Source organism: Centroberyx gerrardi, chromosome 19 (assembly GCF_048128805.1).
Source record: "Centroberyx gerrardi isolate f3 chromosome 19, fCenGer3.hap1.cur.20231027, whole genome shotgun sequence".
Taxonomy (NCBI): domain Eukaryota; kingdom Metazoa; phylum Chordata; class Actinopteri; order Beryciformes; family Berycidae; genus Centroberyx; species Centroberyx gerrardi.
In genome coordinates, this window is record NC_136015.1 from 19,735,688 (window position 1) to 19,752,277 (window position 16,590).

The 16,590-nt window shown below is 43.3% G+C and overlaps 1 protein-coding gene across 6 annotated transcripts in view; it reads left to right on the forward strand.

Annotated features, from left to right (window-relative positions):
- Positions 1 to 5,297: 5,297 nt before the first annotated feature.
- Positions 5,298 to 16,590, forward strand: part of LOC139913384 (uncharacterized) — a 36,579-nt gene continuing 25,286 nt past the window's right edge. For all 6 annotated transcript variants that reach the window (XM_078290422.1, XM_078290419.1, XM_078290420.1 and 3 more), the window contains exon 1: positions 5,298 to 5,634. In XM_078290422.1, coding sequence (XP_078146548.1) covers positions 5,568 to 5,634 — 67 coding nt within the window. In that variant the 5' untranslated portion in view covers positions 5,298 to 5,567. The remainder of the gene's footprint in view (positions 5,635 to 16,590) is intronic.

Consider the following 16,590-nt stretch of genomic DNA (forward strand, 5'->3'; position numbering starts at 1 on the left):
CCATCTGCAAGGAGAGAGGATGCGATCCAGTTAAACCGCAGCGTCATCTGCTTATGAGAGAAAATCAGTTGGAGATTTCTGCCCATGCACGCGCTAAATGTTCTCTTCTCTCCATACCGCAGCAACTGCAGACATGCTTCACTCCCACACTGTAGCAGCTGTAGATATATTCAGACTCTGACTTCAATAACATGCTCTCCAATTATGCGTACTCGCCCTATAAAACCAAACCCATTGTGTGCTTGGGGGGGTTTTGCAGTGAGAAACTCATTTTATAACTCCCTTTCGGAGAGAGGGAGTGTGCTTTCCCTCTGGTCCAAGGTGTGGAGAGGATCCTGACAAATCCTTTGAAAGGAACTAGTCTTTGTTGGAGGCTTTTTGGGGCAGAAGTGTAGTGCGATCGTGGTGGAGATGGTGGTGGTGAGGAGGGGGGAGTGACAATTAACTACATACCTCTGTGGTTTATGGGAGGCTCTCTGAACCTCCTGATCTCTCCCAGTCAGATGTGGGCGAGTTTGAGCATGCACCGCCTCAAAAGAGACTGTCTTTTGTTGTAGGAATAGATGTAGGCCACATGCAGATTGGGTCAGTTGTTCATTGATGGACAAAAAAAGAAAAAAAACCCTCTCTTGTTCATATGTTTAAGTGCACTGCTCAAGAAAATGCTAAATCTAATCATGTGCGCTGGCAGAATCATACATATTAATAGAAATGAATATAAAAGAGATTTCAGGCTTCATATTAGGTTATATTTGGCCCTAAATGGTCCTGATAATGGTCTCAGGGATCCAATAAAATTAATTTGCAGTCTCTGTAAAGTAGTGCTAAAGTGATGGGGTGACAGAGGCCAAGAGCTAATCATGTCAACTTAAGCTTATTTCTGTTGCTTGGCAGTGCATCAGTGGGTTGCAGGCAGAATTTGTTCTGCTGTAATTCTATAAGGATTGCGTAAAAACATTTAAAGACGCAAGGCATATTTATGGAATCCATCTTAACACAGAGGCAAAAATATATGAAAGTAACAAGAGGCAGTGAAATAATAATATCTGAAGTAAAACATGGGAAAGCAATAGATTCTTTACTTACACTGCTTTTTGTCTTCATAAAGAAAAAATCTACATGAACCTACTGATCATATTTTGTTTACCTTTACTTAGTTGCAGGTGAAGAAGTGCAGAAGTGTCCTTGCATAGAAAGTGAGTGGCAGTAGGCTGTCGGCAGATTCATATGGCTGCAGTGGATGGATAGATCAATAGGTTCTTGCTCTGCATCCCAACTGCAGCATGTAGACCAGAGGTGAACTTAAAGGTTTTAAAGAAGCAAGTCTGTTTATCCTTTCGCTGTCATCCGTGTGTCTGTATATCATCACCAGTGCAACAAAGAGCGCCTTCACTGATCGAGATGCCTCTGTATGGCTGGGAACCATAAATGGGATTATTTGTGTGAAAAAAATCCCATCCTCTGTACCTCATGACTTCACAACATTTTCTACAAAAACAACATCAGCAGACAGTGTGCTGGGCCTAATCAAGCAGCTCTCACATTTGATTTTTCAGCAGAAACACATTGGAAGTCTAAATAAATATTTATTGGCAGATATGTAAACTGTGCCAGTATTTAGCATACCCATTATAATGGTCAATAGAGGATGGATAGGGTAGTCTGTTAGTGTGTGTGTGTATGTGTGTGTCTGTGTGCATACGTGTGTGTGTGTGTAAGAGAGAGAGAGAAAGATAGAGCGAGAGGTTCTCATGGAGACGAGGTGGGAGAGGTTTATTGAGCGTTCCCCTCCTGCCATACTGCATTTCCTGTCCCTGCATTTCAAAACCTCATTACTGCATCAACAAATCATGTTTCAGCGGAGACTCCAGACTTGGCAGCAGCGCAGATAACGACTCACAGCCGCTCGCTCCCTTCACAGGCACCACAGTTCAGACCCAGCTCCATTTGCCCTCCCATTCCCTTTAGATGTGTTTCAGTGCAGCCAGTGGATTGGTTGGCAGTGTTTCAAGGCATCACATAGTTCACCCCAAAATGAAGATTGAGTCATACCACCCATGTCAGTGGAAACTCCATTGACATTCGTAGGACCACCAAACACATAGTGAGTTAGCTCTCGTAGTTCCATCCCGGTCTTCTCCCAAACTATAGAAGTTAAAGGGGCTACTACTCTTTTTACAGCTCCAAAAAAGCATAAAATCTCCATGAAATTTGTCTAAACAGCTCTTGCAGCATAATAAGTGTTTTGTAGCCAAACAATTGCACTGTGGATCCAAAAGTCCATCTTTTTCAGTGAGGAAAATATAGGAGATAATGAAGTAAATATTTGACTTTTGGATGCATATTGCAATTGTTTGGCTACAGAACACTTGGATTATGCTGCACAAGCTGTTTGGAGAAATATGATGGATATTTTAGGCCTATGTTTTTTTATTGGAGCTGTAAAAAGAAGGCCCCAATAATTTCTATAGTTTGGGAGAAGGTTGAGAGGGAAGTGCAGTCGCTAACTTGCCATGTGTTTGGTGGATGGATGGCTGCCCTTAATGTTGACCTGTCAGCTTGTCAGCCTTGCACACTCCCAACTCAAAAGCTCAGTAATTAAATAAAAGTTTAAATTTCAAACCTTTATTTAATTTCTTGAAAAAAATCAGTGAGAGTTGCCCTCATTTACAATGATGTTGAGAAACAAACAGAAAAAATAGTTTGAATAATCAGTTAAAACAAGTGCATACGGATAAGGAGAGGTTTATGATCATGTTTCTAAAGGTTACAAGAGTATTGATTTTCGGACCAACCAAAGACAACACTCTGGGCAACAAGTCTGTAGCATCAACCGCAGCCCAAGAGCCCGATGTTGTGAGTCCTGAACTCTTAAACATAAATTGTCCTTGGTGTCTTCACCCAGCTAAGTGAGTCATGCATTTTTTATCTGTCTCTCATCACCCTCAAATACATTTGGCCTTTTAACATTCAGTGCAGTTCTAACATCATGCTACGTGAGCTGTGCTGCTTCTTGTTTGCTCTGATAAGATTTGAAAAGCTATTGTTAAGTGGCTTTATTTTGGTTTATTTCATTTCTACTGTAGTGCAGTTCTTCACGTCCTGCAGATTAAAGAGAAAAGCGATGTAGAATGCAGATGACCTTATCTATATTTAATCTGAATCTGAATCTAATCCACCAAAAAACCGCAGGGGGTGTGAATCTGGTCAGACTATTTATAAAGTGCCTCTTTTAAAAAATGAATGACACTCTTCCTCAGCCATGCAGAGGCCACCTCCTGCTCTCCTGCCGTCTTCTAGGAAGGAGCTGCATGGAGAAAATTATGTATGCATCGTCCATCATGAATTTATCATAATCCCTGATGCAAAAATGATGCAGAAATTATCCAATAATCCAAATGTTGTTGGTGCTACTGGTCTGGGCTGCTCTAAATCAAATTATTTTAATCAGACAATATTTAATAAAGTCACTCTATCATATGCAATGCATTTTGAGTTAGGGTTTCGATTGTTTCTTTGTGTGTTTTTCATCCTCCCTCCTGCAGGACTGACCTCTGTCCCCTGCAGTGGCAGGAAGGTCATATCCAGTCTTTATAAACTTATCATCACAGCAATATATATACAGATGATTTACTGTCACGTTTTCTTCATTGGAAAGATGATTTAAGCAGATAGTATGTGACATTTCATGCTATATCCCTAACAAAACATCAGTATCATATTCCTGTAATTTCATACTGTAGGGACTAGTGTACCTGTGGTATTCAATGGTGAGTTTATAGTGATCTTATCGTACTTTTTATTTTTTTTGTTCTTACATCTTATGGTATTACTATAGAATATTCCAATAATATTCCTATAGGGATAACTGCATAGCATCTTTTTAAAATGTATTACATGGCGACTATAGTTCTTTTTCTTAAGGGACATCTTGTGAACATGGCCTTCAAACAAAGTGGTTACGCATGCCTTTCAATGACCCGTTAATTAATGGAGGCCTAATTGCCATATTACCACAGACAGACAGTTTAATACGCTGTAATGCACGGACAACTCACCTTGCAACAAGCAGGCCTGTTTTCAGCTGCTGGTAGACATCTGATGGATTCAACCATTCACAGGGACCAAGACTCAAGACCACGTTTCTATCGTGTCTCGTTACTGTACCTGAGATCATCGAGGGAGGTCTAACGGTAAATAAAAATATACTGTTTTCATGGTAAAATTGTCCTTTTAACAGGATATTGGTCCTAGTATAGAGGGGGGAAATTAATTTCTACCCTTTCCACACAGATGGCACAGTCCAGTTGTCCGGCATGCTGGTTCCTCCCTGCACGCAGCTGCGTCAAGCTACCCAGAGAGAGACAAGATTGACAGCTGATGTTAAGAGATGTAGCCTTCAGAATAAAAGCCGCTATTGGATTACAGGTCAAAATGGACATGTACAAGCCAGTGGACTTAGATATTAAATATTAGATACCTGCCAGTCATGTGGCCCACTCCTGATATGATGGAGGTTCCTCCCAGACCAGAGCTACATAAAAACAGTTGGTAAAAACCTGCAATGGTATGTTGTGTTCTTTGCTTACTTAATTGTTCAAAAGAAAATAATAACTAAAGGTACATTTAAAGGCGTTAATCTACCCCAGAGTTTCCCTACCACTGAATGGCCAACCTGCCCAGACCTGCTAACCTTAAAATAATTTCATTTGTCTGGGTGTGAATGGTGTTTCAGAGGCTTTTCCACTCTGTCTGTAATACAGTTCTGGAGGAAACACTGGCTACTTGTATTTTTGGCATGAAATTTGAAAAATGTAAAGACATTCAATATTGGCACAAAATAGGCTATCAGCTATTGCCATGCAGCTTCAGTACAAAGATATGAGTATTGGCATCAGTCTTCAAAAACCTATTGGTTGAATTCCAGCAAAGATCCTTCCAAGTTGTGTAGTATTTATTTACTGTGAGTCGTTCTTTTTGCACTTTTGGCAGCCACATATGGCATCATGCATAGCACTATATGGCTATGAATATAGCCTATGCTGTGAAAGGTATACATTTTGGAAAACAATTGTGTTTTTATTTACTACAGACTCCTCTTGAAATATATTCTTTAATTTCAGTTTGGTACATTGTATTACTCAAAAATTGTTGCAACATTTTTCACCAATAAGGATTTTATTTTGAAAGTTCTGACCGGAAGCCGTGTTTCTTATTCTGGCTGACTTGACTCTGGTCCTGCGGCTCACAGGACGGGATTCTCCCACTGAAGCTTTTTATTCTCACTCAGTAGATTTTCCACTTCAGACATATAGGCCCATTGGATTTGACTCAATCTATAACAACAAGACATTGACATCGGCTGACTCTAATTGACCATTTTAAATATTCCCCGCTGTTTTCAATCGGATCCGTATTTATTTCACATTATTTTTTCACTTTTTTTTTCTATTCCGGTTGGATTTACAAAGGGCGTGTTTGGGCGAGCTGTACCGGGAGTTTCATCTCCTGTACTTGTCCGACTCTGAGGAATGACCGCAACTGGAAACGGACTGCGATCCGCCTGAATGGAAAAAATGGATTATAAGGACCTTGGAAATGATTTCGAGGAGAAACTGACACTAACAGAGAAATGTGAGTTGCTTATGATGAACATAAAATAGGTCATGAATAACATTACAGTAGAGTGGTGGTGGTGGGGGAGATATTCTTGTTATTACGCAGGTTATTCTGAAATGTCAATTTCTATGCATTTTATCTTCTCATTCATAATAAACGGGCGTGTGTCGGTATTTAAGTTGCCAATAGGCTACCACGCCTGTGCATTATAAAGGATTCTGTTTATGACTTCAGCATGTTATGAATACACAGTTTAGCAGATCTTCCACAGCCATGAAAACGCTTGGAAAATGTGGCACGCGACGCAGTTGGCCAGTCCGGTTTGGATCCAGCAGCTGCAATCTATCTGATTTCTCCACCAAATCAGACACAGGATGTTTGTCTGCTGTGGCAACCTGTTATATTTCTCCCAACAAAGGTGCAGCCTCTGATGCATCAAGCTCTCCCACAGCTGGGTCCTAAACCCAGCGTCGGTCTCTAAACGCTGCACCGAGCCTTGGTCTCCATTACCGTCACGTCAGTCCCGCTCGGGGGGGGAAATGGCCCACATACAGGCAGGGGAAGCCGGGCATGGCAATCAGACCTGACACTGGAGATCTGGTGCGGCTGAAGGCACGCAGAAAGAGAGATCATGCAGACTGGCTGAGACGAAACGCATCACCAGTCACAATAACAGCAGTAATACTGAGATATTGCATTGATCCTAATAGGAAAACTCCAGTCTTCCTTTAGGGAGGCCAGAGTGCAGGATCAGATACAGTTCAGCACCTCTGCAGCTGGTATAGGGATTCAGTGTGTTGCTCAAAGGCACTATAGCAGGCACAGGACTTAAACCCGGGTCCTCTGGTTGACGGGCCGGTCTGTCAAACCTCTAGGCCGCAGTCCAGCAACCAGAGAATACCTAATTCTAGCTGCTACAACAGTGATATTCTTACAATAACGCATAATTAAACTGATATAAACGGTGTAAACACAACAAGATGAGGCTCATGCAGCACATCTCCACCACACCTCTCCCCACCTCACATGTTTACACTGCTGGAAGGTGACTGCTGGAAGGTGACCCCCCCCCTCTTCCACCACACACACACACACACACACACACACACGCACACACACACACACACACTTGATGAGGAGAGCGGTGGATGGATGGAGAAACGGCTGCTGCAGCTTTTTATCACCGCAAAGGCAGGCGCTGTGTGGGCGGCTATACGTCGGTTGTTGCACTGAGAAGGAGAGGAGAGGCAATATGTGTTCAAGAGCAGGAGGGAGATGCTGTGTGTGTGTGTGTGTGTGTGTGTGTGTGTGTGTGGAGGGGACCGGCCAGCGTTGTGGTCAACTTTGAAGGGTGTTTCGGTGCTAGAAATTCATCTTATCATGGAGCCTCTGTGTTTATTTTTATTTTTAGGTGGATTTTTTGCCATCACAGTTCATCATTGTTTCTCTATTTCTTGAAATATTGAATGATCTCACATCGTCCTTGATTACATTTGCCAATCTACAGATGTTCTCAAATGAATAACAAAGCATGTTTTGGTCCGGGGCCTTTTAACAGGAGTGGGCTGAGCTCCGGCTGCTGGCCCGTGCACACGCAGCGTTGAGATCAGCGTGTGACGTTATCAGGAATGCTAGACACCGAGAAAGGCAGGGGCGTTAGATAAACACACACATTCTTTCTCTCTGACTCCTTTCTGAGAGAGCGGGCCAGCCTCATTCTGGTAAAAGAGCCGGGGTTTGTTTGGTTTTTACAGCCCCGGTGTGCCTGCCGTGCCAGAGCTGAGAGAGAGAGGATCCTAATCCCATATCAGGGCGATTTATCCAGGTCTGAGGTTGGCAGTCCTCTGGTTTAGCCCTAATGCATTTAGACCCCCTCCCCTTCTTCCCCACCCAGCCACCCGCCCCGCCCCTCCCAATCCCAACATCCCCCCACGCTTACCCCTCATGACCTCATCTCTCCCGTCATCCTTCATACCCCCGTGGATCCAGTCAACCAGCGACATTTTGCCACTTAATCAAAGTCCTGGGGCTTTTTTTTCCCTCTGCCTGCTGCTGATGTTTCAGAGTCTAAACACAGAACAGAAAAGGACAAGACTAGAACCGGAGTCTTTCCTCATAAGAGCACAGCGAGCGGCTTTCCACTTGGCGAGTCAGGCGAAGAACCAAGCCACTCCAAGACATGACATGTTCAAAGACTCTCTGTTTGCGGTTCACAATAGGAGTGGCACCGGCCGGCTTCCCTCGCCAAGACAATTCACTTTTTGTGCGACGCGGAGAGAGAAAACTGTTTGAACCTGCGTCGCACGTCAGCCTCAAAACCCTCTCGGTTTTGTCTGTATACTTCTAAGTGTTTGTATCTAGGCCTATGCATTTTAACAGCATAGGTTCCCAGATCGTAAATCGTGTCAGAACAAAACTTTTCTTTTTCGCCTCAGGAGAAAAGTTGCATTTCGTAATATCTATGGTGTCACCAGACTGACTTTTCAGCCTCGCTGCCCCGCAGTCAGACTCTTTGTTTTAAGTGAAATGCTCCTCTGTGGAAGCAATCATGGGACGTGGGCCCCCTTTGGCCCCTGTGAGTTTCCCAGTCATGCTGATGTTATGTTCCTGGCACACCGTCAACATCCCAGTCCGTCGATTTTGGCCTCGAAACCATCTCTCCTCTGACTTTTGCTTTGCCTCTATCATCTATCATCCCCTACCATTAACCTCAGGAAGAGAATTAAGCCACTTCTTTCCAGGCTTTTCGTAGTTTAAATAAACACAGTTGAATTACTCGAGTGCAAATCACAAAGATCACACGCTGGATTATGTGTTTAGATTGTGTAATCCTAATCTCTGAATTACTACTGACTGTTTAATACCGTCTCTATGTGCCAGAATTGGAAGGAAGAACAGAATGAGAAAGCCAAAAAGGCAAAGCTCCTCCTCAGTTTCTCAAGTTCTCACAGCTCTTGCAAATGTGTCTCCTCTGCGGCCCCGAGGGCTTGAATGCTTGAACACGCGGGTGGGAGAGCAGAGTGCTGGGGACGGGACGGGACGGGTGGGGAAGGGAAACTGGAAGATGAGTGGGGGGGTTTAGGCCGGTTGTGGTGCGAGTGTGCTGTAGGGGAAGCAGGGACGGAGCGGACCAGAGCGCTCCTCCGCGCTCCACGTCAGCGAGGCCCTGTGACCAGATGCTATAAATCACCGGCGTGACTCGGGAAGCAGAGGAAACGCTCCGTCCTGTTGCGGAGTGCGGAAGAAGGAGAAGGATGTGCGGCCCCCTTCTGCAGAGCTTACGCACAGATTAGTCATGTTTCCGTTCCTCTCCGCTGTTCGGAAATGCAGAATTCATGAATGGGACGTTGATATTCTTAATCCTGTTGGTAGCATAATCCGTTTAAGGAACGGAGCGAGACGGAGTTTAGTCATAAAAATGACTGTCACATCACATTTTCTACATCAGTGTCATTGTAGCAACACCTACACTTAACACTTCACAGCGTTTGTTAGAGCTAATAGGAAGGGAGTGACGAGGGAATTGGGAGGCAGAAATAGTAATCTCTTTATATTCAAGCGTGATGGTGCTCACTTTTTCTGATTCAACGATATCTAAGTGTTTGAAGTCGTTATTTTGGTGACATCTTTGGTGCTCAGCGCTCATTGCTGAGATCACCTGTCAATCAAACAGTGTGGGCGGAGCTTGGATTTTCTGTTGATGCAGTTTGAGTTTCTGTAGGTGGCGCTCTTTTCTTTGTCTGTTCAGCCATGGTGGCTATCGCTGCTCATGCTAACTACACAGTTCTTCTTCTATTTATTCCAAACAAACCGCTGTTGCTGCTGCCGGAAACATAAAACACATCACTTCTTTTGCGGCAGAGGATTTTCCCACCGGAAAGACCTACCAGACACTAGATGATTAGAACAGCGAATATATAAGCTTTCATAAACTGGATATCGGTTGAATCACCAATGTGTTATATAGGCAGTGAAAGAGAGAAGCAAAATATGAAAATGTCGTGGATAATCACTTTGACATACAATTTAGTTTATTTTGACAGATTTGAGAGTGTGCTAAATGTGTACAGTCATGTGTCTAAACAGAAAACTGGAACAGAGATTTACATTAGGCGTCAATAAGGAAGCAGAAAAAATCATGACAATAGTTTTGATGCAGCTCAATCTTAGTGACTAAATTTGCTGCCTTAATATCATATCAGTGTCATACAATGGTATACCTGGTTTTACTACTGTTGTATTACACTTTGATCACTCATTTGCACAGTCAATCTCCTGCTTTGCTTTAAAGAATTGGTTGATTTATGATTATTGGGAATGATTACATGAATTTGACCTTTCAGCCCAGTGTTCTGCACTTGAATGCGGCTTAAATATTCAAGATTCACTTTGATGTATTAGACGGAGCCTGCTGAGTGCGTCCTCGGGGCCGGTCCAGCTAACCAGAGGCACTCCCTGTCTCTTGTTTTGTCTTTCTTTTGTTTTTATGCAGCACACGCAGTTTCTTTTCTTCCTTGGGGGGCAGGGCTGTCTCACTATTAAAGTTTAATTGGGTGATTTTAATGCAGTTGAATCCATCGTACGTGTTAAGTCCGAGATTTCTTGCTGTCGAGAAGACATCTGTCCTCCTTCAGTCTTATTAAGCTTGAATTCCTTTGTTCGAAGCAGTCCATGCCAAAATGTGTCTTGTGTTATTTTAGGAAACAATCTAATATGTGACAGCTACAGGAGCATTTAATTATGTTGTAGTTCTGCACAGAGTTTATATAATCGCCAGTTATTCTTTGTATAACCCATCTGTTTTTAGTGTTTTCGCTTTGTAGATGTTCAGCTGTGTCTGTTTGGTTCCTGTTGCACTGGTCGCCCCTTACCCATGGTGCCTTGCAGTATGTGCTGGATGTTTTTGTTTATGTGTTACTCCAGCCTCGGAGGAATCACTAACAGATGCAGCCCCCTTCTCTCGCTTTAAAGTGGGTGTGTGGGTGTGTAAGATGCAGCGAGTATAAGCGGGCACAAAGCCAAATTTAGCCACATAAAGTCTGTTATCTACACACACACACACACACACACACACACGTGTCACTCATCGCACAACACCTCAGTCACAGGACTCACATACTCTAATATTAGAGCACAGATGAGGTCTGATGCTAACAGACTGCAGTCCAAGTCCATCTGGGTGAGACAGAACAAGAATAAAAAACAAACAAAAACAAACAGAGGCGTACAGTCAGTCGTCTTGACCTGCGACCTTTCCATAAACACAGATCAGATAATGGCTCATACTTCCCCCCCCCCACACACACTATACAGAGAAGATGTTTTGTAACAATCCCTCATCATGTGGTGTGTCAGATGTGTTGGTTCTGCTTTTTTCCACTCTTTAAGACCAATCCCAGTTGAATCGGTTTTTGTCACTTGCACAGAAAGCTGTGTTTGAAAGGCAGATATCGCAGCACTGAACCAACAGCAGCTGCAGTGTAACACAGCTTCTGCTGCTGCACCACCAGTCAATTGATTACCTCTGCAGTCTCATAATGACGACACTCCATTACGTTTCCTCCATTACCCAGATTGAGCCTCCACGCCCCAGCTTCCACCTCCAGCCAGTTTCTGTCGCTTTGTGTCGTCGTTTTCTCTTTTATTCTCTGAAACATTCTTGACAACTTCACAAATTTTTGCCTGTGGCTGGTCAGGTGACATGACGCACCCTCTGGCGGCCATATTGGAGGTCCTCAGCTTTTGGCCAACAATGGCTGTAAAGTCTGAGCAGCTGATTGTGTTGCTAAACTTACGATTTGGCCGTCTCAACAGAGTCATTCTGTGGTGTCTTTGACTGGGAACTGATCATTTCATCACTGATATCTGATCAATTTTGTGTTTAGATAATGTCAGCTTGTTAGTTAGCTAGCTAACCTAGTGTCTGGTTAGCTATCACTGTCTTTGTTGTTAACATATCTGTCTTACACACTAGCTGGCGTATTGAGTTGATGCTAATGCTAGTAGTGGCTAGTAGTCAAATGTTAACATTGGTTGCTTTAGTCAATTAGTTTGCTTGGGTTAGCTAACAAAGCCAAAAACCAACTGATTTGCTAATTCATCCTCCACTAGTCTAGAAAATCTAGTCAGCTGGAAAAATAGCAAAAGTGGCTGGTGACCTTTAGGGGCGCTCCAGCCGCTGTGGTCAGTGGACTGAGAAGTTAGGTCACTTCCCATCTGGGCTCCAGGAAGACACTGTCAGCCTGATGTGGATCTGCAGGGATCTGTTTGATCTGTCTGGTGATCCACACTGCAGTGAATCATTTGCCTGAGGCATCGTCAGCACGTCCGCTGGCATGTTCTTCTACAAAATGATGAAAGTTGTTGAAACAGAACACTACAGAGTTGGTGTTGTGTTATCTTACTGCTAATTAATGGTACAAGTTAGGACTGCACAATTAATTGTGTATAACTGTGTATTGCAATTTTGGTTACAGTTAATAACTGAGTGTTATTGAAACATTTAATTTTCTTTCATTTTATTTATAATGCTATTGCCTACTGTAGTTGAGAATGGTCAAGTTATTGATATAAGATGCAACAAAATAATGTTGTTCCCCAAACCATGAAGACTGATTGATAATCGTCACAATATCTGGATTTTAGTCATAATCAATCATATAAGGTGTCTCAGTTTTTTCCGTCCTTGAGAGCATCGCTGGCTCGCTCACCTCCTGTGACCAGCCTGAGTAAGCCGTTGACGGCGCTCTGCAGAACTGAAACCAGACCTCAGCTGAGATTAAACTTAGTCCGTCACACCTCGCCACGCTGCCAGGTCAACATTAGTCAGCGAGCTGCAGCTATGCCCTACTTTATGAGTCCAAAACAAGAGCGCGGTGTGACAGCTGTGGTCTATATAGTCTGGTGGTGACTCGGTTCGGGGTTCAGGGAATCAAAAGTTTCCATCAAAAAGTTTCCATCAAAAATGAACTATTGTAGCTTTTTATCTAATGCTGAAACTGTACTTGCACACATAGATGTAGATTTTGTTATGGGACATGAAGACCTTGAGTTATAGGCCTACTGTATGTAATTAAGAGTGTGGCTGCTTTGCAAAAACACAAAAAAGTATTGCTTGCACTCTCTTCCAGACTCTAGTGGTCAGCGTATGAAGAAGGCTTTGGTCTGTGGCTGTGTGAGAAATGTATGGAGATTAGCTGCAGGGTCATGGAGATTCTCCAGGACTCTCTCAACTCTCCTTCCTACTGCAGATATCCTTTCATCTCTCTCTCTGTCTCTCTATTCCCCTCTTTCTCCCTCCTAAAAGAGTAGAAACTAGGGACTCATAACCTGCACCATTCTGCTCCATAACCTCGCAGACTGAGTGTGTCAGCAGGAAAGTGTGTGTGTTCAGGAGAGAGTGAGTAAGTCTGCACATTGGAGTTTATATGGTGCTACTTTGCTTTTCGCTGCCCGGCTCTCTCTCTCTCCTCTCTCCCAGCCTGTTCTCTGTGTCTCTCTCTCTTAATCCTTCCCTTGAACAGATACTTATCTTGTGGGAACTCATGTGCCCATTTGCATCATGCGCTCCTGCCGCTCGCTGATGCTACGTTATGGAGATGACCTAACGATGAGGTCATGCCTGAGGATGTGAGACTCCATGACTACAGCACAGTCATAACAAACCACGCCTAGGCTATTTTCTCCCGGTTTACACGGCGGTGTCACGGAAACGCTTTTCTCAGCACCCACCATTTAAAACGCTTCGCAAATCTTCTCCTTTTTTCTCTTTTCACTGCTTGAAAACACACCTTCGACTTTTTAGGCTTTTTTTTTTTTATCATCCTTCAGCTGGTGGATAGAGAAGGGAAAAAGGTGAATAACTGATGATCCATTTATGATTCATGCTTCCTCTGTTTTATGTATGTGTGACTGAGTAACCCAGTTTGTTGTGGTTAAAAGCATCTGGAGATCGCTCCAGTTTCCACCGGCGTAACAGCCTCTTGTTCTCGTCTCCTCACTGGGTCTATTTTAGCTCTCACGTTCAAATCTTCAAATCATGGTATGGATTTGAACGTGAGAGCTGAAATAGATCCAGTCAGGAGTAGTACTTGGCTATACCTTTTTATAGCTGTTCGTGTATGTTTTTTCAGTATTCAGTGGCAGGGAATGGCAAGGAAAGGCTTCTTCACACTGATGTTTACTGTCACAGAGCAGCATCTTGAATCCTGATCGGTCATTCAATCCTTAGAGTTATGATGGAGATTTCTACATTTTTATAAACTATTCCTGTTTGTAATGAACACCAGCTAGTAGATAAAAGGCACCTTGGTTAGCAGTCTTGGGTTAGAAATGCAATTTTACCTTTCAGACACGACTGGGCGATATGGGCAAAATTGTTTTAAAGATTATCATAAGGAATTATTTCGATATCGATATATATAGATATCTGCTAAAATTTCCCAAATCACGTTAAATAATCAAATTGATGTTCATAGACTTAAATTGCATGGTAACATAAAGTATGATGAAACTGTAATTTTCCAAAAACATTCCTTTATTTGTTTCAGATGTCATTTTGTGGGAGATTTTAATTAGTATTTGGTTTAATTAATTTATTTAATCATTAATTTAGACAACAGAATTATGTATCACAACTCTATAATTTTTTCATCACAATATGAAATCATCTATTCAAAGACGATGAATGACACTATTGAATTATTACTACTTTCAGTTCTATTAATTACTTTTTTTTAACATTATCCAAATGGTTATGAGTTAAATGATGCACCACAGAAGTCGTTTTCGGCTCCAGCCAGACTGACTCTCAACAGCAGCGTTGTTCATAGCTGGCATAGCTGTGAGAGCGAGCGGCCTGTAATTGAAACGCTGCTTTACAGTAAAGATCCTCATGTCATTGTTACAGGAAAGCAGCGTTGTCTCCCAGTCTGACAGTGATGAGTAGCTGTACGTGTTGTTGTTGCCTGTTGCTGCCGACTGGAACTCAGTCTAAACACAGCTGCTCCTGTCCGGTGTCGTCTTTTGCCGCAATCGGAGAATCTAACGGGTTCAAAGGTTCGTCCGGGGGGGGGAGGTTTGTTCCTGGGCCCTAAAGCTTCAGCGTAAACATTTGTGGCCTTGGCTGTTATTGTCATCTTCTTATGGTTTGTTTTTGCATGACACAGGGTTCATTTTGGAGTCATTGACCTCATGGTTTACTTGGTTTTACTGTCGTTTGTCATGAGACGGAGCTGGAAAAGCGTATTTGCAGTCCAGAACAATAGACAACAGATCCCCTCCTTTACACTGCTGAGGGAAAAACTATACCAATTTGTGTAAAACTTTGATATTTACCGAGCAACACACACACACACACACACACACATGTCTATCCCACACACACACACACTGGAGGCATGTGTTTCCAGAGAGCAGGCGGCTGTTGTTGCTGTTCGCACCATGGGAGCAGGAATGTTCTTCCTCTGCTTCTCCCAGGGGTGTGGAGACTCGTCACCCATCATGCGCGTTTCCTTTTTTCTTTGCCTGCATAGAGGAAGCGGGGGTGAAGACGTCCATCTTGGGAACATGCGCTCCTTGCAGACGCATAAGCTCGTCCCGCACAACGTTGTGAAACAAGCAGGAAATGAGTGAAATGTTGTTCTTTGATTGTACATGTTTCAAATTCCCAGTGTCATTGCCAGTGTCTTGTCTTTTTTACATACATACTTATCATATCCTCTTCGCATTTTGGATGATTTTGGCCCAGTTCCTGTAGCTCACAAGCACACACACACACACACACACACATAAAGAGACACAGATTTGCTATAAACACATGCAAGGGAAATATGCATACCAGGGATTCCTGAGGTTGGCCTGACCCAGATCCAATATGTCCCACAGATGACACACACACACACAAACACACACACACACTCACAGGCGCGCATCCTCATACACTCAAGCACCATCACACACACACTCACACTAACACATACCAGCACACACACTCAGACACGTGCAGCACATGTACACACACATACACACGCACCAACACTAGAATCTACACACTCACTCAGAGCAGATGCATGCAGCACACACACACACACACACACACACACACACACACACACACACACACATACACACATACTGCCTCTGCCATGCACACAGCCCCCCACCATAGTCTGACCTGACCTGCTTCACACCACATGGCTTTCTGCACCGCTCCACTTATTTACTGTAAAGAGGTTGGGCCTTTTGCACATCAACCTAAAGAATGGATAAAAATCATAATAATAAGTTTGATTAGGTTATTTTTGCCTCTGTAAGTAGAATTTATGCACAATACATTTTGTATGTGCAGGATGGGAAATTAAAAGGAAATTAAAGGGAAAATTTGGCCACCAACCCTCATTTGGACGGTCTACTCTGTTCTAAAAATCGAATTGGCTGGTAAAATAGCTTTTGTTCCGGGTGAATTTTCAGATTCACCAGCCAATGTGGCTCATACACAAACAAAACTAGTTTTGTGTATTAAATATTCTGTGTATTAAATCCGCTGCGCCACATGCTGCAGCTCGCTTCCCTTGGAGTTGTGCCTGTCCCGTCCCAAGGTGCCTCGGCAGAAGCCAGTCCCTTTTATGGCCGACATTCTCAGTAGGGTGCTTACCGCTATTTATAAACCCAGAGTCTGTCACAGTGGCACAGAAACCTGAGATGGCTGCAGAGGGGGGAGGCGGGGGGGGAGGGGGGGGGATACGGACAGGCGAACATGACGGTGAATCTGTGTTTCTGTGTTAATTGGAGCCTGTCGCATGCATGGCTGATCACGCACGATAAGCCTGCACTTGTTGAGTTGACGCTGAACGTACGGTGCTACAAGCTTGTAGGGATCTTGATTGTCACTTAAAATATGTCTAATATTAGAGCTGCACAATTCAAATCATGTGTAATCACATATTGTGGTTTTAGTTTCCACAATTACTA